The 21,854-nt window shown below is 37.3% G+C and overlaps 1 protein-coding gene, 1 long non-coding RNA gene and 1 pseudogene across 3 annotated transcripts; all 3 read right to left on the bottom strand.

Annotated features, from left to right (window-relative positions):
* Positions 1-1,272: 1,272 nt before the first annotated feature.
* On the bottom strand, positions 1,273-2,899 carry LOC147299923 (uncharacterized). Of its 2 annotated transcripts, XR_015119980.1 has the most exons (4): positions 2,559-2,899; positions 2,252-2,377; positions 1,894-2,110; positions 1,273-1,768 (listed from the first exon to the last, which is right to left on the bottom strand). It is a non-coding gene; the product is annotated as an uncharacterized LOC147299923 (long non-coding RNA). The 2 variants fall into 2 exon arrangements; XR_015119979.1 differs by lacking the exon at positions 2,559-2,899 and having other exon boundaries at positions 2,252-2,525.
* Positions 2,900-4,563: 1,664 nt separating this feature from the next.
* On the bottom strand, positions 4,564-7,142 carry LOC147299922 (nascent polypeptide-associated complex subunit alpha-like protein 1; annotated as a pseudogene).
* Positions 7,143-11,782: 4,640 nt separating this feature from the next.
* On the bottom strand, positions 11,783-21,229 carry GTB1 (global transcription factor group B1). Its single transcript, XM_086239942.1, has 17 exons — positions 20,967-21,229; positions 20,735-20,830; positions 20,134-20,263; positions 19,820-19,892; positions 19,538-19,685; positions 19,310-19,442; positions 18,955-19,201; positions 18,688-18,873; positions 18,477-18,602; positions 17,997-18,383; positions 17,791-17,901; positions 16,907-17,686; positions 16,206-16,347; positions 14,965-16,130; positions 14,150-14,359; positions 13,069-13,564; positions 11,783-12,593 (listed from the first exon to the last, which is right to left on the bottom strand). Exons 1-17 carry the CDS (start codon positions 20,995-20,997, stop codon positions 12,085-12,087), a joined length of 4,971 nt encoding a protein of 1,656 aa, XP_086096068.1. The 5' UTR covers positions 20,998-21,229; the 3' UTR covers positions 11,783-12,084.
* Between the last annotated feature and the right edge of the window lie 625 nt (positions 21,230-21,854).

Genomic DNA, 21,854 nt, shown 5'->3' with positions numbered 1-21,854 from the left:
CCTTAGACATCATGTTGTTTGGATATTTTATTGATATGACCTTAATATATAATTAAGTTGATTTGTTTACTAAGCAAGGTGTGTCTAGGTTAATTGAATTAAGTATGACTAAATAAGTTTGAAAGCATTTTGAAGGTGAATAATTAATCATGCTCAATTAAATTAATATTTATGAACTAATTAATCTAATTAAGAATAATTAAATAGCTAATTAAGAAAATAAATTTAACATAAATTGATTTTAAAGTCTATTTTACAAACCTTAGTGATAAATAACTTCACATAATGTTTCCAATGTTAAAAAGTTCCACCCAGTAAGAAATAAACTCACCTTTTAAAAAAAGGGCACTCAAAATGACCAAAAAAAAAAAAAGACACACTAAAGACACATCTGGTGTTGTACAATTTCGGCTGCCACTACTCGACAGTGGCTTTGCAACAACAAACATGAAAATGGTTTATGTGACTTTATAAAGGTAGTTTTTTGTTGGTTATATGTTTTTTGACATGTTTATGCAAAAAAAAGACAAAAGATTTATATAAGTTGCCCTTTTTTTTGTGTTGTTGCACAGTAAGAATAACAAATGTTCAACAATGACAATAAATAATTGTCATTGTTGAAAAGTTGCAATACTTCAAACGCATAAGAAAAAAAAAAGGGTCTTTTTCAAAATTTGATACCTCAACTTTGAGTCTTGTCCCAAGTAGATATCTAAATTATTATTTGTCATAATTTCATATCTAAACTTTTATTTCATCTCAATTTAGTATATAATATGACTTTTTTCTAATAAGAATTCAAAATTAGGGGAATTTTAGTCAACCTAGGATCGTGAATAGACCAAATTGACCTTGAGTATAAGATTATGTGCAACACACATGACCAAATTTTGTTAGTATTTTTTACCAAAATTCACATTATACATCAATTTGGGATAAAATAAAAGTTTAAGAATGAAATTGAGATAAATAATAGTTTAAGTACGATATGGCCCAAAAATCAGGTACTAAGACTGAAAAAAAAAAAAAAAAACCTGCTCTTATGACATTGGGCACGATGCAACTACAATTAATTTGTCGATTTCCGCAATTGGCGTTTCCTTTGCTAATAGAGGGCGAATTAAGGGTTATGTGCCAAACGTGTAGGCGCATATGTTTGTGCCAACACTCTGACAATGAGACAGCCCATCTGCAACACTACAGTTATACTTGATGTGACATTCACATAGCACAACTACAAAATTGTGCCCAAAGAGTATTTTTAATTAAAAAAAAAAAAAAGCCATCGCTCAAGTCAAGGACGAGAGGGTCCTGCCCAAGAACTTGTTCGCCAAAGTACAAATCCGGTTCAGCTCATCCTTCAATTGAGCATGTGGGCAATTGAGCTCTTCCTTCTCCCATTTAGGTAAGCAGGTTTCTCCATTCTGCAAAACCATTGTTCCTTTCTGCTATAAAAATGGATCTCTGAGGCATATTTGGTATTCCATTAATGACTATTAATGTACATGATGTCCTCTTTTGATATGTTCATCTTCCCTTTGTCTCTTCTACCATTTACTTTGTGTCCGTTCAGGTTGGCCTCCCAGAAAATAACACAGATATATTCCTCAACACATAGAAATGGAAACAGAGGGACTATAATAATGGTAACCGCAACACGAAAATGGGATTGTATGGGTCATTTTGCACTAGGAGTATGCGCTCACCTTCCTCACAACAAATGACAAATACAAATAAGCTACTTCCCATTCATCTTGTGATAATGTGCCTGGATATTACAAAGCAAGAATGAAAAATGTATCAATACTAAAACTCATGATCACAACACATGTCATTAAGTGAATGACAAAACCATACATAATCAACTGATACTGAAATATTTTTTTGTACTACCATCATTAAATTGGGTCTCAATTAATCAACTGTTTGTATGCAAAGAGAAAGTAAAGGGCCACAGAATTGAAGCAAAAGAACTTATTCTGATCTTGGTTACCATCACGGCATCACCTAATGCACCAAGCCTTTGCATTAGCTCCACATATTCTGGTTTTTTCATATACTCATGCACAAATTCACGTGAGTTCTTCACAAAAACTAGCTCCATATCATACTGCAAAAGGTCAATGTATTTTAAGTAGTATGAATATTCAAGGATTAAGAACCCAACACCTAAAATATCAACATATAATTTACATTGTAACTGAGTACATTTCAAATGCAGGTGACATTCACATTAAAGAAGAAATTATACCTTTTCTACTAATTTTTTGAAGACGTGAAAGGGGACAATCCATTCCAGGCAATCAACAACGTGAAAGAGGATTAAAACCTTTGCTTTTCATCAGGATGTGGGCAGTTGGGCACTTCTTAAAGAAAACTACACCACAACAACAAGAGATCAAAAAAAACAAAAACCCTATTAGCAAGTCCCTCAATCTTAAACCAAAAACAAAAATAACACATATATAAAAGAGAAAGGGAGAGAAAGAGAAGGGGAGGGAGACAGAAACAGAGGAAAAATGAGAAAAAAAAAATTAAAAAAACATAAACAAACCCACCCACCCTAACCCCGTCCACCACCGGCTGCCCCTCTCACCATTGGAGGTCGATTGGGTCGCCGACGAACCACGGTGGTCCGGTGACGGAGGCAGGTAGAGGAAGAAAGAGTAAGGGAGAGAAAGAGAAGGGGAGAGAGACAGAGACAGAGGGAAAATGAGAGAGAAGGGGAGGGAGAAAGAGAAGGGGAAGGAGATGGAGAGAGACAGACGGAGGCAGGTAGAAAAAGGGTGATAGCCCATTGAAAAAATCAATCTGGTTTATTGGGAAGTGTAATGTTGGGTTTAGTGTAGTGAAAATATTCAATTGGCCACATATATTTATGATTCTTTAAAATGTTTAGTAATAATTTCTGACGGTGACGTGATGAGAGATTATTTAAATATTAATTTAGGCACAAAATTTGTGTCCAATACAAAAGGACACAAATAGGTAGCATAAATTATGTATGTCCATATATATAGAGCACGTATCAACGATATATGTAAAAAAGGTGTCACATATATTTGTGCTCAATGGCAATTTTTCTAGTAGTGTTAGGGTCTGTTCTTCTCTAAGCAAGACAAGATTCTACCATAAAAGTTGCAATTGTTTGAGCTTAAGAGAGAGAAATCCTTGGTGAGAGCATTCAGGTGATATTGGTGCTCTCCTTTGTGGGAAGATGTTAAATAGTAGTTTGGGTCATCAAGTGGGGCTAAAGAATCCAAAACCTTGGTATTTCATACCTTTGTTTTAATTTCAAAACTCCAAAAGTGTTAAATTTCTAGTTCTTCCTCCCTACTTCTTTAGATCTATTTAGTTTACGCACTAGGATTTTTTTTTTGGGAGGGGGGGGGGGTTCAAAGCGTTCGTATTAATTTCCTTAACCACTCGACCAAGTTAACCGAGACTCACATAAATGGGGGTCATAAGTTTGTATCATATTCAGCATATATTGGGCCATGAAAGGCAACTAAAGGCCCAAGTCGTGTGGAGCAACGAATATAAGCCCAATGTTAAAGGCACGGCCTAGTCCAGTGTGAAGCAATCCTAGCCATATGAGGACACAAAGTTAGATAGGAAAGAGGATAGCTTGAGCGTGAAGGAAAAGTCAAGTCGAGAAGACATAGTCCAATTAGAAAAAGGATTTCTAGGACCCACAAGGGTTGGATCCTTATAATTAAATACATGCAGGAAGCAAAACAAAAAGACTTTCAACACAACTGACAAACTTTAGATGATTGTTTTAGCTCTACCAGCCTTTTCTTCTCTAGTATCAACTTGTTCCTTTCTAGTTTCATGTTTTAGCATTATGAGATTCATTGTTAGTAACAACTATTGTTGCTCAATTTCGTGATAATCAAGTAATTACAATTTCTTCATCAAAGTTCATTGCCTTACAATTAACCCAATCACTCTTGAATTTGTCATTCATACTTTTGAATTCACAAACAGTCATATGACCAGTTAAGTCCTTAATTTCCAAGGCAAGTAAGAGCCCAAGCCAATAATTGTTCCTTCCCCAACTATAAAATTGTTTGGCGCATAAGTTAGTTTAGGAGAAAGTTCTAATTTTGTTTAGAAATCTATTCTTGGCCTCTCGGCAGCGTAGTGACATGCCCATATCAAACATGAATGACGCGAGTGTTCTCTTTATTCACAACTAAATCTTGATCTTGATCGTGATCTTTTTTAGGGTAACAAAGATAAAAATGGACTAGCCTCTAAAATTCTCTATAATGATTCACCAAAACAGAGAGCAAGGTGAAGATTTTGACTTCTAGGGGGCAATGTGGGACGCATAGTTGGTTCTAGAGAGCGCTGGTATATTTGAAAATGTGTTGTGGTACCATGTAAAGACATCCAAACCATGCATCACAACTTTATGAGTTGTTATGATACTGTTCCAAGGACAGAAAAAGGGACAGATATTCAGAATTGCAACCTCAAATTCTCAATGGGAAAAAAGAGACAACTGAGAGCCAAAAAAAATACTCATCCAATGTAAAATTTTGCTATAAAGTTTACTCAGTTTGTTAATTCCATAATACCAGAAACAATGTCTCCATTTGCTGTTTTGAGTGCTTTAACAGCCCTTGATCTTGAAACCCCGGCTTGAGTCATGACCAACTCTATATCCTTGGGCTCCACACTAGTTTCATCCACATCTTCATTGTCTTAAGCTAATGTTGATAGCTCATGCTGTGCTGTCAAATTACTTAGATTAGGAGCCTTGAACTGCTCTGCAACTGATATATTTATAAAATGCATAATTATTATACCACTTTTACCTTTTATTTTGTAATGTATTTGTGTGAAATTGGTTGTTTGATGTATTTTGTGAGTTGATTTAGGAAATACAACCCAAGGACGAAATTGAAGGAAAACGATGGAATTTTGGAGTTTTAAAATGTCAAAGAGGAAAAAAAAAAAAAGCAAAAAGGGATATTTTTGGAGTAGAAATTACTGGGCAGATCAGTCAACTTTGCGGAATAAACTGTATCTCCTCGGAGCAAACCAGATGTCGTGCCTTATACCGTTGGAAAGATATGGATGTTAGCTTTCCGAGGAATTTTAAGGTTCGTGATTTGCATTTTTCTAGGAGAAGTTATGGCTATTTTAGTAAAGGCAGTTCAGGCAGGAGATTTTGTGCGAAAATGCAAAGCAATTCTTTTTAGATTTCTTTTTTGGAGCCCAATTGATGTTATGTGTATTTGGGAAGTATCTAGAGGGATCCAGGTTTATTTTTTAAGGTCTAATATTTTTTTTGTTGGGATTTTGGATGCCAAATCATCAATGACAACTTATCATAAGAATAATCCAAGTCCAACAAGAAAAGTCTTTACCAAATAAGAAAAGGATTTGTTTCTTATTTAAAGAGAGAAGATCATCATCTAAAGGGGGGAGCTTACAATTGAAGGAAGAGAGAATTCTTAGCAACATTGCAGCTAGGGGTTTTCATCGTTTTCTGGATTTAATCAAGATCATTGTCCGAGTTTACTCTATTACAAAACTCAGTCTCTTTGTTTTTGTAGTTATTGTTATGGATAGCTAAATTTCTTTACTAGGGCTAGGATGTAGCCTGATTATGAATATCCAATTTCAATAGTTATATTATTTTCTCTTTATTATTCCATGTTGAGTTTATGTTACTGTTCTTAATGCTTTGAATGTCTGGCCAACATTTAATTGATATGATGACTAAATTGAGACCTAATAAGTGATATTTTGTGTTGCTTTTGGTAATATAAACCATGATTTGAATGAGTGTTGTAGCAGGACTAATATGAATCATGCAATTTCTCCAAGGTTTTCCCATGAATTTAATGGGTTTCTAGTTTTCTAAATTTGTTGCTCTAATAAAGAATGAGTTGTTAATCGGAAATACTTTTGGTTGAACCTTAGTAAGGGATATCAAATAACTTAGGGAAATCCAGTTGTCAATATGGATAATAATTAGGGATTAATATGCTAAAGGAATTGGGTAGGATTAATTAGGTGAATCTGATGCTCTAATGTTCATAATCTTGATCGTTCTTCGTGTCTGTTTGTTTATTTGCTTAGTTTTAGTAATTTGGTTTATTAAAGTTAAACAATCGGTTGATCAAATAGAGTTTAAGTTAATTATTTGGTAATTAGTAGATTAAATAATCTCCGTCGGAACGATATCTTACTTATCACTTTATTACTTGGAATGATTTTGTATGCTTGCAAATATTCTATCAGCAACCTGAGTTTGCAATTGCGAGCTCAAATCTTCAATCTTTGCTTCTCCAAATTCGACATATGTGTCAGATGCGGGGCTCTTAAAAACATCTAGCTTTGAGATAACAAACAGAATCTGCAAGACAAAGATTAATACTTAATTTTATGGATAAAAGTCTTATGAGGAAGTTGTAATACAACATGTAACACCGAAATGACAAATCAAAAGAAAAAACAAAAAAAGCAGCAAATTAATTAACACCGACATTCTTGCTCTTTTCACAGTCACACGGCTGACACCTGGTATTGGCTTCATTCCAAGTTTCAGCATTGCCTTGCGACTCTTCTTTTCACTTCTGCTCTGCTTAGATCTACCACTTGCATCTTCTCCTTGTCCTGCAATAGTGACAATTCAGACAAGATAACTTACCCATAATTTTACTTCCACGCATAATGTTGACTATACAACATATAAATTAATGTCCAACTTTCCCCCCTTAAAATCAAGATACAATAGGGATTTCAATTATTCTCTGTTATGCTTATAACATTTAATTTCCTGATAAAGTTCGACCAATATTGGGAACAGACTTTTTTTTTTTCTTAAATTCAAGGGAGAGAGTGATGGAAAAATAGAAGGAATTAAAAAGAAAATGAACACTGACATGGCGCAATTTGGAGCGTCGATCATGCTAGATCAGACGGCCCAGATGCGCCAGCCCTTGGTCCGATCCGATACATCGCAACGCACGGAGCCTATCATTCACCGGAGATCCTCAGCGCACGCCAGCAAACGACGCGGATGACCAGCAATCCAGATCGTCCCTCGCGAACGACATGTTGTACGCCCCAGCCCCAGATCCGTTCGCGTGACCCGCCTGTACCCGCTCAGCCTGCTTCATTTTCTCTCACAACCCGACCCGAGGGGTACCGTTTGATGCGGTTCGATTTTTCCCTATCCCACATCGAAAATTCACTAGTTTTTCTCACTTTTTCAAGCCTATAAATAGAGAACCACCCCCTCCTTTTCACTTCACACATTCAGCTGAAAACTTTGTGATTTTTTCAAAGTTTTCTTGAGACAAACCACTTGTTGATAGTTTCTTAAGTTTAAAATATTTGTTTGGGTTGCCTCCTTGGGTACCCTTAAGGATTTTGCACCTAGAACATCTCAATCAAATAATTTTGGCAATTTGTAGGAAAACTCTGCCAAATTGTCTGCTTGCCTTGGTAAGGTCTTTGGGTAAGACTCTTGAGCTTAGTTAAATTATTTTATTTTGTGGTTAATTACTTATTAAGCTTTAATTTTGTGTTTTAGCAATTTTATTATGGAGATTAAGCTAAGAAGGTTTACAACCAGATATTTAATCTCTATTTTATCTTTAAGGTTTTTATTCATGATTAATTAGTTAAGTTGTAATTAATCATGTCTAAAAGTTGGATTTAATTATGTATGATTAATTAATTAAGTTGGTTTTATTAAAATTAATAATGTCTAAATTAGATTTAATTACATAATTAGTTGATTAAAGTTAGATTAATTGTAATCAATTAATTATGTAAATCAAATTCGATTATAGAATTGCTATAACTAAAAGGAAATAGATTTACTCAGAAGTATGCAAATAGAGTTTAAGATGGATTAATTTACTTTGCTTGCATGACTAGTTACTTGACGATTAATCAATTTAATAATGGATTGAGGCAACCTTATTAAAGTAACCAAACACGTGATGTCGAGATCAGTATCGACTGCTGTTGCTCTGCCAGCTTAAGGATTCTAGGACTGATCCTCCAGACTCCCTCGTACTGACCTAGTTATGTTGTTGGATTTTAATTGGTTAACCTCCAGACTTATAAATAAAATCAGACTTTAAATAGAAACCCTAAGTCCCGAAAATACAGAGACTTAGTCTTAGTAGACTAGTTTCTGAAATTTTCTAGAAAGACAAGACCAAAAGAAAAGGTCATGCCAAAGCTCTGCTGAAGTTATTGTTTGACTAAAGTCGGTATTCTGTCGGATTTGGATTTCCATTTTCCCAAAGAAGGATTTAATTAAGGACATTTGGTGTTGTGGAAGTGCACAAAGGTTAAACTTGGACACCAGGTAGGGAGATTCTCACACCCTGACTTTTGAGACTATTTTGTGCATGTATATATGATAATAAATATGTTGTTTGTGAACTCTGCATCATTTTTTTATGCAATGTTGGATGATTTTGTGTTATTAATGAGGATTTGGGAGTAAAGGGTCACAAAAAAAGATGACCTTAGGTTTCGATCCCTTAAACTTCCGGAAGGGGTATGTACAGATGAGCCAGTCGATTTGTCCTTCTGGGGAGAGTAGCTTAAGGGGTACTACCATGATAAAATATACTCTCGCTACATTATCGAGTGTGGATGCGTTAAGTGTAGTTGGTCATTAGTGATCAATCATCAGGTAATGATATTTTGGGATCCCATAAATGATTTAAGAAGTTGCATGCTCATCATCAAAGATTTCATGGATTTCAACGATTAAACTTTGATATTGGATTGTTGGTGAATCTTTTCGAACTGTTTTATCACTGGCTATATTTATTAAGTATTTTACTTACTATTTTCAAACTCAGCCAAGGTCCTCCGATGAGAAGCTATGATCATATGTGATGCTCACCCCCTATGTTGTTTGCTTTGTACTTGCTTATGATTGCAGATCACATTCTAGTTAACGATCTTGACTAGTTGGTTAGGCGAGGCACTCATATATTTTGCTGGGCATCCTCAGGTCTTCTTCATGTTTAAAATGTTGTTTTGTTGGGTCTCCTACCCATTTTATTATATGTCCTTTATTCCAGTTTGTAATTATTCAGAACATCTTTCTAGTAGTTGGTTGGTATCTCGTTTTGGGTTTTGTTTCACAAACATGATCTTTACTGATGTCATATTGTGCTAAGGGTTATTTTGTAAAACTTTAAACACCCTACTGGGTTGGTTTATTTTAAATATATTTTGAAGTATACTTTATTCTCTGATCCAACCCGTTTTCCATCAAATAAAGGCTTAACTCGTCTTAAGAAACTTAGAATAATGATGTTAAGGCGTGATATCATATTTTAGGGTTCTTAGGGATAGAGCCTCTGCCAAGACCCCCGTTTAGGGCTTGACAGGGATCCTTGCCCAGCACGTGTTTTCATTAATGTGAGTTAGCCTAACACTTATTTTTTTGGAGAAATTATTGTGTGAGCGTAACACTACGTAGCGCTATGACTAATCCATATATTAGAATTATAACATGTGTACAATCAGTAATATCTAAAACCTTAAACCCTAAATGTATAAACTAGGGGTGGTAGCGATTCGGTAACAGGACCGAAATGGCTCAACTGATCACCGACCACCGGCAGTATGGCCAGCTTTGCCACCGACATCGATACCGACAAGGTCAGTACCAGTCGATATCATTTTGGCGCAGTCGCGATGGCTGAGACTTCACCCTCTTCTCTCTACAACTCCAACTCCAACTCTAGCACCTCCAGTCACAGTCACCGGCCTGCTGCAACTCCAACTCTGCAAGTCCGACCACTCAAATTCACCACCGTGCACGACTCACCACTGTGTGACTCACCACCGTTGCACCTACTCCCCGGAGCTTCGCCACTGCCAAGCCTGAGCTCATTTTAAGAAGAAGAAGAAGAAGAAGAAGACAAAGGGTTGGTTAGTATCGGTTGGCCGGCGGTTTAAGATTCCCCGACCACCACCACCATTAACAAGGGTCGGTATGTCGGTCAATGACGCCGATTGGTTCGATGTTCCGCCACCTCAGTTGTTTTCTGTTTGTTTTTGGTCAGTATGTCAGTCAGTGGCAGTTTGTCAGAAGATTTTCCGAGCCTTAGGATAAATTCGTCACTCACCCATATTATAACATGTGGATTAGATAACACCAAGTGACAATGTTACGGTCACATACAATAATTTCTCTAAAAAATTAGTGATAGGTCAGCCCACATTAAGGTAGACTGGCTTTTTATTGTATTTTTTTAAAAAAAAAAACCCCTATAGTGTTTTTAGATTTTTTCTCAAAAAAAAAAAAAATCAGACACCCATTTCTATCCCTACTAGTATTGGCCCAGCCCTCCACCACCACCCCCACCTCCTTCCTTAGCCTGATGACAACCCCTCCATCTCGTCACCTTACCTCCGACGGATAAGACATGCAACCCTCCATCTCTCTCTCTCTCTCTCTCTCTCTCTCAGCTCCCTTGTTCGTGGTTATGCAAATATCAATGCGATATTTGTGTGAAATATTGGCAAAAGATTGAAAAAAATTGACAGATTTGAAAAATTTTACAATATTGACAGTTGGCCGCCAAAGTATCGTTGTACGAGAGAAACAAAAATATTGCTGATTTTTCTTAGTACTAAGGTTCTTAGTAAATAAAGAATCCCTTCCAACAGGGTTCCCTCATGCTGGAGGAAGCATCCCCTTAATTTGAATGGTATGATACCATGATAGCTCTTCTACTTGTTGTTGAAGTTCTTGAAGACTCTGTTGCTGCTAGTTACAAACTTAGCACCTCGTGGGGTACTGGCCAGTTGATTTTTTTCAAACACTTAACTCAAACAGAAGGAAAATAGTAGAAGGTAGATGGAGAAAATTCCTCTTTTTAAAATGAACAAGAGTTCTGTTTCTAAAATGGACGAGAGTTCTAATACATTTATTACTAGTGGATGTGGTATAAGGGATTGCGTTTGTAAGAAAATGAAATATGTGCAAATGAGGTGCATGTGGCAGAAGAAAAAAACAGGGTAGAGGAAGAAAGCAAGAGTTAGGGTCACTATTGCTTTACTAATTAGCAGAGAGGGAGAGGGAGAGGGAGAGGGAGAGAATATTTCATAGGACTTGTAATTAGGGTGGGGTCGGGTTGACCGAAAAACCGAGGCTGAGCCTGAAACCGGCCCAAACGATACCGAAAAAAATCGTACCGAAACAAAACCGTACCGAAAGTTCGGTTTGACTACCGAACCGGGAGGTTCGGACTCGGTCCCGGTTCCCATATCCTTAAATCGTCGGTAAACCGAACAGAACCAAATATACTTAACAAATCATTTACATAATTCATTTTTATACATTTCTAATACATTTCTAATAAATAATTTATAATTTTATATAATACATTTCTATAATTTATATAAAACATATATAAATTTATAAACCCCTATAATTTTAATTTATATGTTTTTTAATATATATATATACATATATACATAAACTAATTAAAAATATCTTAAACTATAATATTAATATATTATACTAAATTAGTGAATGAAGTCAAGACCCAAAATGGCCCAAAATGTGGCCCAAAACATGGCCCAACATGTGTTCGATCTAGACCCATGACCCAGCCGAGCCGACCGGATTCTTCGGTTGACCAGACATCGATTTACCAACTTGCCGGTCTCGGTCTCGATTGTCATGGAAGCTTACCGGAGGGGTTCGGTTCGGTCTACGGTTTAGAGGTTTCGGTTCGGTTATCGATCCAAACCCACCCTTGTAATAATCTAGAGAGAATATTTCATAGTGCTTGTAATAATATAGAGGGAATAATTCATTGTGCTTGTAATAATCTAAAGATACGTACAAGGCAAGAGTAGAGGTATATGCCGTTACAATTGTTTGCCACGTCACAAATTCCTAAATACAGTTCGCATAACTAGGTAGACTAGTCTTTCAAGGTCAAAAAAGTCAGATGAGAGTCAAGTGTCTTCACGAACCATATATAGCAGCAGCAACCTCCGAACCATCCATCACAGGGTAGTAGTTGCAAGACTGTTAAAGGTGGAACAAGACAGAGTTATGCCTCTTCACCAACCACCGCTGCTGCCGTTCTCAGACCATCTGTTTCCAGCTTGGGACTGTGAACTTCTTTTGGGTTCAGAACCCCATCCCGAAGACCCATTATCAGAACCCTTTTTTTTTGGGTCAGAACCCCACCCTGACGTCCCATTATCAGCACCAGCCCCACCCCATCCTCCTGCGCCACCACCACCTCCTTGGCCCCAGCCATCATTGTCATTGGAACCAGCTCCGCCACCCCAACTGCTGCCTCCAGTGCCACTTCCACCAGCACCCCAACCACCAGGGAAAGCTTCCCTGCCAGGTGAGTTTTGAGCCTTGGCACCTGGAAAATTGCCCAAACCATCATCCCCATCCTTGGTATCTGAACCCCACGTAGGAGCATCATAACCAGAATCCTGCCTTTCATTGCTGGTGCTATTTCCTCTTCCTCGACCACGGCCCCGCCCACCATATGGTCTAGGTAGGCCACTTGGATGTCCATCGCGACTGCTACCATTTCTGTAATCATTTCGGCCTGTAAAATGAAACATGAAAAAGCAAGTCACGAAGTCTTGACAAAGGAAGCAAGGAGTACTATGGGTTTGATGACATTGAGGGCAGGTATTTGCAGGACCAACATGAATGCCTATCTGCACTAACATCAAGGAAAGCAATACAACAGATTTAAACCAATGAAGACATCAAAGTTACATAGAAGGAAGCACAACAGTAACCAAATTAAAACCAAACCTGCTGGCCTAAAACTAAGTACATGAGCACAAAAGGAAAAGAGGAAAGATCATTCCATCCAGCTGGCCATCCCACATTGTGCAGAAAAAAATTTCAGTAACGGGCAATCCAAATTCCATGAGTAGGGCCAACTAAATAAAGTAATTCCTAGTTTGCAATTCATTTCGGTTGCACGAAAAGACAAACAGTTACCCTCATGCAACAATGCAAATGTTGGTGTTCATCAAACATATAAGTCGCGAATCCACGTTTCATTTTACCTGTTCGTGAACTAGGTGTAGATGACCGATCCCTGTCAAAAGACTGGCCTCTCCAACCACCCTCGTTGGTGGAACCACCCCAGCCACTGCCCACAGATGCCCCTGATGAACCTCCAGTTGCAGGGCTCCGCATTGGCACCATGGCAGCGACCGATCTAATTGATGGCGCTGACTCATGCTGAGGGTCATCAATATGCCGCTGAAAATATGCTACAAGCCGATCAATGTCCTCAAACATCCTTTTCCTGAACTTGAATCCCTTCGGATATAGACCAACATACTCATGGTGAGGATTTGTACTCCGTATATAAGTCAGAATGAACGTGCCTGGATGTTCATGTGATATACCAAAGCAATAAACTATCCTCATAGGGTACTCCAATTTCTCACTCTTCAGAACTTCGTCAACCTCTGCTTTTGTGCCCCTCTTGAACTTGCGATAATTTAGCATTGTCTTCAAGTGAGCCACTAAGGGATCAACATAACGATCCATGACCTGCATTTTAAGTTATCAACAGCCACATAGTACTCAGTTCAGTAGTGTGCCATCACATTTCAATCCCTTGACATCAAGAGGAACAAAGACAAGAGCTGCCACCTTTTTATATCTAAATACAAGAAGCATATGTAAATATTTTTCTCCGCAACCAAAGAGACAGAAATTCAATGCCTACTTCTAAGAATCCGCACTTGAAAAATATCTAAACTTCTTTTGCACAAGTTCAACAAAAAATACAATATAATCCATCGCGAAACATCTTCTGGCCAAAGAACAATGAGTGATACTATAACTCTGGCAAGAGAGAGAGAGAGAGAGAGAGAGAGAGAGAGAGAGCCTTTACCACTAAACCTGTACTTTCTTATCCAAAATAGAGAACTTGATACCATTTGCTTGACATTGATTTTAACCATCCATGATTCAAGCATCATGAAATTGTATATAGGCCAAGATCATTGGTTAAAAGTCAAACAAATTTAGAATTAAGAGAAATTAGCCTTCAATAGCTATAAATTGACAGAAAAAAAGAGACAACTAATAAAGTCCAACTCACTGAGAACACATTCTTTATAAAATTCTTACCTCATCCAAATCCTCAAAAGTGTCCTCCCCAATTTTCAGGGTCTTCCCAATACGGAGTAAGCTTGTGATGTCCTTGTGTTCCTTACCACCTTCAACTATGTCTTTGTGAGCATAAACTCCATCATAAACTTTGAGAGTTAAGGTTAAATATGAAGGCCCACGAGAACTAGGACGAATAATACTTTCCCCGGGATCCTTATCAGACAAGAACTGTAAAACATAACAGATGACACACCATTTCGTAAGAAACGTGGTTTCGGAATAATATGTGTGTCAATAAATGTACAAAATTCAAGCACTGAATGTACTGTTAAGATCCATATAATATAAAGATCTTCAGATTCAGATTCAAACTAATTTTAAACTTCAAAAGTTCATAATTAAAAAAATAAAAATAAAAACTTACAATTTCTCCAACAATTCTGCATAAAAATAAAAATAAAAATTTAATTCCAGGAGCATTAATGGTAGAAGATGTGTAAGAAAACCAAACAGAACACAGTCTTAGTAGAATCTTCGTTTTTCTTTTCTGTTCTTTGTTTTTTTATATGGAAGACCAATTTAATCACATACTCAATAACTTGCATTGAATTCAGTGCTGTAAAAATTTGGTCAAACCTCCTTTTAACTCCCACAGGCTTACATGGTGAGGCATACAATAAGTCAATAACACACAAGCACATACAAAAATTTAATATAACATGAATTTGTGTCAATTAATAAGACTGATTACCAACAACAAATTTCATAATTCAAATCAACCTAACATATAAACTGAAACATCAGTTATCACTAACAACATTATTGACACATACCTCCATTGCTTCATCTGCAGTTATATTCTGGAAGCGAGGATGAACAATCATTCTTGGCTTGAAATGCTTCTTTGCGAGTTCCTTCTCTTTACGAGCTTTTTCTTGCTCAGTCTGTAAACTTCTTCGGTCTTCATGGTAATAGCTATCAAGGTTCCGAATGTTCTGATGTCGGTTGTTTCTCATCTCATTCTCTCTACAAACTAGGAACACCTGATACCTATTCTTTACAATAGATTTGATCTTGCAGGTGAGAATGTCACCCTCATGCAGTCTGTCAGATAACTCAGTAATATCCCTCCAATCATCCGAATAGTCTTCTTTCATTAGCATACCAGTCAATCCAGATTCAAGAGCACAAATTGCCCTTTGAGCTTGCACCCTGCGAACTGTTGCCTGCACAATTCTTCCTTCAGCAAGGGTATCCTCAGTTTCACCTGAAATCATATAGAACTCTTCATCCTGACTTGGTTCTTCATATTGTTTACGCCAATCCTGAAAACCCTGTATTAATTCTCTCCTTATATCAGAAAACGTTTGTATCTTATTCTCACGCTTTTTGCTTTTAGCATATGCTTCAACATCAAGGTTTTTTAGATAACTAGGTCGATCCCTAACATGCTCTATAGCCATCTCCATAGCATCCTCGTCATCATTTCCACCGTCCACATCATAAACATCTTTGGCCAATTCTTGTGCAAGAACATAGGACTCTGGATGAATTCTTGTATCATCCAACAGATCAATAAATTGGCTGCTGCTAGCAGCCAACCCACTCCGCCGAACACGCAAGAAACCAACTGCATTCACAAACACCTTTTTACCAAGCCCATGTGCTGTCACAAAGTCCTTTCGAGTAAATATTGCACCAGATCTTACCAACGACCTCTGCAAAGATGCTGCCTTTCTAGGTCCAAGCCCAGAAATGAATTGCAAAGGTGAAAATAACCATTCATGGCTGATAGCCAAATTTATGTCAAGGCCTACCTGGTTTGTAACATCTACCATGACCTGTTCAGCCATTGCATACTTCTCATCTGGGGTGAGAAAGTTCTCTAAAGGATTGAGTTTCCAGGACAAGATCTCTCGTCCTGGTCCACAAAGTGTGGCAACCATGGCCAATGGATTTTGAAGATAACGCCCAAGAGCCACAGCCCGCTTGACAATGCCTAACACAAAAATTTCAAAATTAACTACCAGACATCTTCATGAACTCAAGACTTGAGAGTTGGAAACAATTATACCTGATTGCGCAGGTAGCTGATCAGATGAAATCCGAGAATTTTCATATAGGCGAGCCAAAGATTCATCGCCATAAACAATGCTTAGGCCATCCATATCATGCCCAACATCTCTAGGATTTTCCTCCACCATCTTAAAAATAATCTGATAATGGCAAGAGTCAAATAAATAAGCATCAGTGTACCAAAGATGGATTTTTGAAATAGGAGATGCATGCACTCCATACACACTAAAAGAAGATGCATACAGAATGAGATAAAAATGAAAAATGACATAAGAAAACCCATCAGCTCATTTCATCAGACTATTTGCACTAAGACATTATTAGTATATCAGCTAATAAACTATTTCTTCCTATGGGAAGATAATGTTTTAGTAGATTATAGGAAACATAACTTTTATTTTTTAAAAATAAAAGAAATAATATCTACAAAGACCACGGACAAGACTTCCCTTTGGATTATTAACTGCTAATATGAACAAGGCACTGAGGGATTATTAGGTTTAAGCTCATGTTTCCAAAACTGTTTGATCATTTACACCGCTTCCCACCTCCCCCAATACCCAAAAAAGGAAATTACAAAAAAAAAAAAAAAAAAACTCTATAAGAATAGAAAGCTACACTATATGACACTACATCTCAATAAAATAATTGCAAAACTAAGAACCCAATAACCATCTCGATGACTATTGTAAGACTCACCTCATAAATATCTTCTTTCAGGCGAGTACAAGATAAATTAACAGCTCCTAGGACAGCAACATGTGGTTGATGATCAGTCATGAACTTCAAAACACGTTCTTGATCATTTTTCTTGCGTTGCTGATCATTAACATTATGGGAACGTAAAGTGAGGGATCCTGTGTAAAGTACATCTAGCACTTCACCAGATGAATCTAACATCACAAAAGTGGTTGCTGGCTTCCCAGGGCCCCAACAACAAGCCATGACCCTGGGAGCAGCTTCATCATCTGAGCTAGTATCATTTTCCTTTCGTTGATATGGTCCTACGGAGATTTTGTTCCACAAAACCGTTCCATATTCCATAAGCAACCAATTTTTTGATCTACTGGTCAACAAGGATCTTGCTTCTTTCTCCATTGAAGGTAGAAGAAAATTAAAAAGGGCATCCTGCAATATCAACTTCCGCTGCTCATTCCAAAGTTGTGCGGATTTACTAACACCATCACTAAGATAGTACTCATTAAAGTCGCTTATCAACTTATTTAGTCTGTCTTCTGGCAGCTTAATAGTAACTTGAAGAAGCTTCTCCTCTTCAGCTTTCTGGATAAGCAGCCATTGTGCATCCTCAAATCTATTCAATGGCTTTTTTTGCAACCACTTCACCCCTGCGAACTGATGAAAAGCATCTATTGCAACATGTCCATCAGGTGTTGGGCTTGTTGATACCTCAACAATATCCAAGTAGTTGCTTCGGACATACTTCCTGACACATGGCTCACAACTTATCTCAACAGCCGCCTGGAATAAGCCATAAAAGAATCTCAGACAACTTACAACCAGATTTTATGACAAAGCATGATAGAACAAACATTAATATGAAATACAAAACTATCTATGCATACCATATGCCTAGCTCCTTTGAGCACAGCTTGAGGTGTCTCAAACATTGCACATGTAAAGTTTGAAGCCATCTCCTCCGGTGTCTCCTTAGCATCCTCCAGCTCATCCATTCTCTATAATTAAATTAAAGTGTGAACCTCATGTCTCTGGTTTTCCCATAAAAAGAAGAAGAAAAGAAACTGAAAGTGCAAGATAAATCAAACTTTACCATTTTTTCTAGAGATAATTGCAGTCCAAACTGCTCAGAGCTGTAACCAAACTTGCTTGCAACCTCCCACAGGCCAGCCTTACTGCAGATACTATAAAGTGATTTCCTTTTGGGCCTCTTATATTGTCCCTCATCCACACCTACCTCACCCGAAGGGAAATGCAAGTTAAACTTGGTGTCAACATCATCAACCTCCCTCTCTGATTCTGCAGCCTTGAGCGACTTCATAATTGATTCAAAAAGCTGCTGATTTAAAGTGAGTCTTGTCTCATCATATATACGGCGAGATTCTTCCTCAAATCGTTTATTGTAGTAAGATTGTAAGGCGCTTTTTCGCTTCTGAAGCAGCAGCCATTTTTTGTCCAGGTCCTGGATGGCCCAAAGTACCTATGAAAAAAAGGTAAGTAATTTCAACATATTGTTTGTTCATTCTTTAATCTTATGTCAGCTTAACATATATGAGAGTCTCATGACAGGTACCTTGTGCCACTTTAGCACAGATGTTTTCTCATTTTTATCCTGATTTTCATCATCCAATTCAAGGTGCTCAGGATCTTTCAATAAGCTTAGGCACTCCTCTTTCCGATACATAGCAATAAAGGGAATCTGAAAACAAGGAGAAAATGACAGAACAATAAAATAAATATCAGATAAACTAAAAGAATTACACCAAATTAATAAAATTACTAACGTCCAACTTCTGCACATGGTGCAAGTCCAAAAATCTGATGATGTCATCCCTGCTTATAGAGTTCACCAAGCCTGTCTTGCCAAACAAAGGTACTGTACCACTTGTAAGTTGATTATATATCCAGGTACTCTCATCATCTATACTAATCCCATCCAAAGGAGGAGAACCTGTGCTTTCTTCATATATCTACAAAATAAAAGAACAAATAAAGTTAATGTCACATAAAATCTACTATTATAGTGTATTATCAAGGGCAAGACAAAGGACCTGCATTCTTTCCGGAACATCAAGCTCCCGAATCTGGTCATCCTTCTCTGTCATATACTTTTCAGAAAGAACAATTGGTTCAAATTCATCTTCAAGCCTCCTTTCCCTCCATTCACCAGAATCCAAACCCTGCTTACGGAGCTGCAGTAATTCATCAACATCACCAAATATTTCATGGGCTTCCTGCAAAGCAGATGACGATACTCCTGGTGCCTGCCTAGATTTTTTTTTCTTAAGCTTCCTCTGTCTAGACAAGGAATTAACAAAACACAATGAGTTGATTATTCAAATATGAAGAAATTCAGTTCAAAACATAAACAGACACAGGCAGGGCATGCGCACACTGAAGAAATACCTCACAGGAGCTCCAGTCTCGTCAAATTCTTCATCAACTATAAAGTCTGCCATTTCATCCTCTTCACCAACTTCTCCATCATCTTCCGCTTCTGCTGGTTCCTCCTCTTCAGCAATGTCCTCAAGTGGAGGACCTATAGTGTTACAGTGTATGATCAATCAAGAATAAACCAAATCCTACTCTGGTTATTCTACAAGTCAAGTTTTCCACATGTATAGATAAATATACCTTCATCATCACCAAATAAGGAGCGCTTAAGCTTCTCCTCTGCAGTTCTTCCACTTTTACCAGTACCAATAAACTCCTCCTCATCAGATAATCCACCGGGATCCCCTCCAGCATGCCTCTGAGCTTTTTTCAGCCGCTTAAATTTCCCCTGAAAAGGTTTGGACAAAAAAGGAAAGAAGAGAAAAACATCTAAATCATGAACTATGCACATTTAGAAAGAATAAATGCATCAAACTTCAAACTCAACAGAAACTATAAAAAGATATGGATGATGTTCACAACCTTCCTGCGGGGGGCAATTACATTATTGTCCTCTAGGAGCTCGTAGTCATCTTCATCAAGAACATACTCCTCTCTAGAAAATTAGAGACAGGAAAAAAATTATAAAAAGAATGAACTAACCCTCTGTTTAATTGCTACAAGTTTTTAAAGAGAAAAAGAAGAAGATGATGAAGATTTTCATTGACATTGCATTCAAATGTCTTCATCTAAAAGGGAGAAGAAGAAAACAAGCCTCAAACCAAAGAAATGGAATTTCATCATCAAAAGCTTTGCAAATTTTAGAAAGATAACAGCTCAGGGTCTAGAGCGTTCACTTTTTCTTTCTTTTCTTCTTCTTCTGCCTCTCCTCATCACTGTCTGCTCTCTCTTCTTCTTCCTCTGGCTCCTCTTCTTCATCAACATCATCTACTATAAAATCATCCTTTTCATATTCATCCGGCCCTTCTGCAAAATCAATAACAAACAAGGAAAACAAAATAAAATAAAAATCAAGCATTGCATTGAAATAAAGACACAAACAAACACGTCAAGAAAATTTCCCAATTTCCGATACATGATGCTTAACATAATAGACAGAAGTAAAATAGATAGATAGAAAAAAAAAAAAAAAAAAAAAAAAAAAAAAAAAAAAAAAAAGGAAGGGAGAAACATTAGTCGGTACGTTGGAAAATTAAATGGTCACGAAGAATCTAGATGGCCAATTCCTACACATTTCTTGGCATCCATACAGAACCCATTTCCTCCCCAAAAGTCCTTAAAGAAATCTGAATCCAATTTTTGCATGCAAAGAAAGCCCTAGTTCGTGCAACGAAACCCTAACCCAGACCCAGAAATTCTACAACATAAAACTCAAAAATTGAACCCCAGAAAAGTTGATGCATTTTAAGAAATAGATGAAAAAATAGAAGGTGGTACCGTCTTCCTCGTCCTCATCATCGTCGCCGCCATCCTGGTCGTCAACAGCGTCACCGTGAAGGGGTTCCCTCTCGTCCTCGTCGAGCTCGACATCATCTGAACAGATTGTACGGAAAACACACATAATAACAAGGGCGTTAGGGTTAAGGTTAGGGTTAGGGTTAGGGTTAGGGTATAGTCTGTTTTATGCGAACAAAAAAAGGAAGCAGAAATCGAAAACTAGTTGGGTTACCTTCTTCGTCAGAGACGACAGCTTTGCCCATGGTTTGTGTTGCCGAAAGAGAGAAACGAAGGAGGAGGAGAAGACTGGGCTTTTTGCGAGCGTAGTGTGAGTGTGAGTGTCTCACAGCTTTCTAAGGATTCTCAGCACCAACAACGAAATATTTTTGTCCCGTAATCGTGCGTGTGCACGATGGTAGAGAGATGATAAGTTTAAACACAATGGTGGCTCGCTGCTCCTCACCTCAGTCAGGCCCTCCCTCCCCAAAATCTTCTTCTTTATTGTGTGCGAGTAATTTTTAATGAAAATATAGATCAAAAACTTAAGGAATGGAATTCTGTGCATCGATGTACCGGTACATCGGATGACGTGGCAAAAAATAAAATTAAGAGTAAATAGAATTAAACTGCCTACCGGTTCAGCAATCATCAAAACAAAAAATTGCAAATTATTTAAATTAATAAAATATTTAGGTCCTTTCATTATAACTACTAAAGTTTAATAAAGTTTTAGTTTAACTACCAAAATATAATTAGATTTTGATTTAGGTACCAGTTGACTTTTCAAAGAGTTTGAATACATAAATACATTCAATTTTCATGTTATTTACGAATTTGCCCTATTAAAAATTACGTTTGTTTCATTTTGATTAATACACTAAAATCCAATACAGATGGGCCCACAAAATCTCATAACCCAATAATACACTAAAATCCAATATAGATAGGCCCACAGAATCTCATAACCCACACATCTTTTACTCAGTCACACACACGCCAAAACTTCACTCACTCAAAAACTCTTTTCACTCTAGAACTTTCAGTAACACTCACGCACGACTCAATCTCTAGATTGTTCTTCACTTTCGTCGCTCATTCTTTCATACATTTCTTTCAACGA

This window comes from Dryas octopetala, chromosome 1 (genome assembly GCF_963921425.1).
Source record: "Dryas octopetala chromosome 1, drDryOcto1.1, whole genome shotgun sequence".
NCBI lineage: Eukaryota > Viridiplantae > Streptophyta > Magnoliopsida > Rosales > Rosaceae > Dryas > Dryas octopetala.
This window is presented reverse-complemented; position numbering and strand designations above follow the sequence as displayed.

Excerpts from the sequence above, each read along its gene's own strand:
- GTB1 (XM_086239942.1), bottom strand. The coding sequence starts at position 20,997 with ATGGGCAAAGCTGTCGTCTCTGACGAAGAAG. Across the intron at positions 19,443-19,537 it reads CTTATTTGGTGATGATGAAG|GTCCTCCACTTGAGGACATT; the intron begins GTATATTTATCT and ends GTAACACTATAG. Across the intron at positions 19,202-19,309 it reads GAGACTGGAGCTCCTGTGAG|ACAGAGGAAGCTTAAGAAAA; the intron begins GTATTTCTTCAG and ends TTCCTTGTCTAG.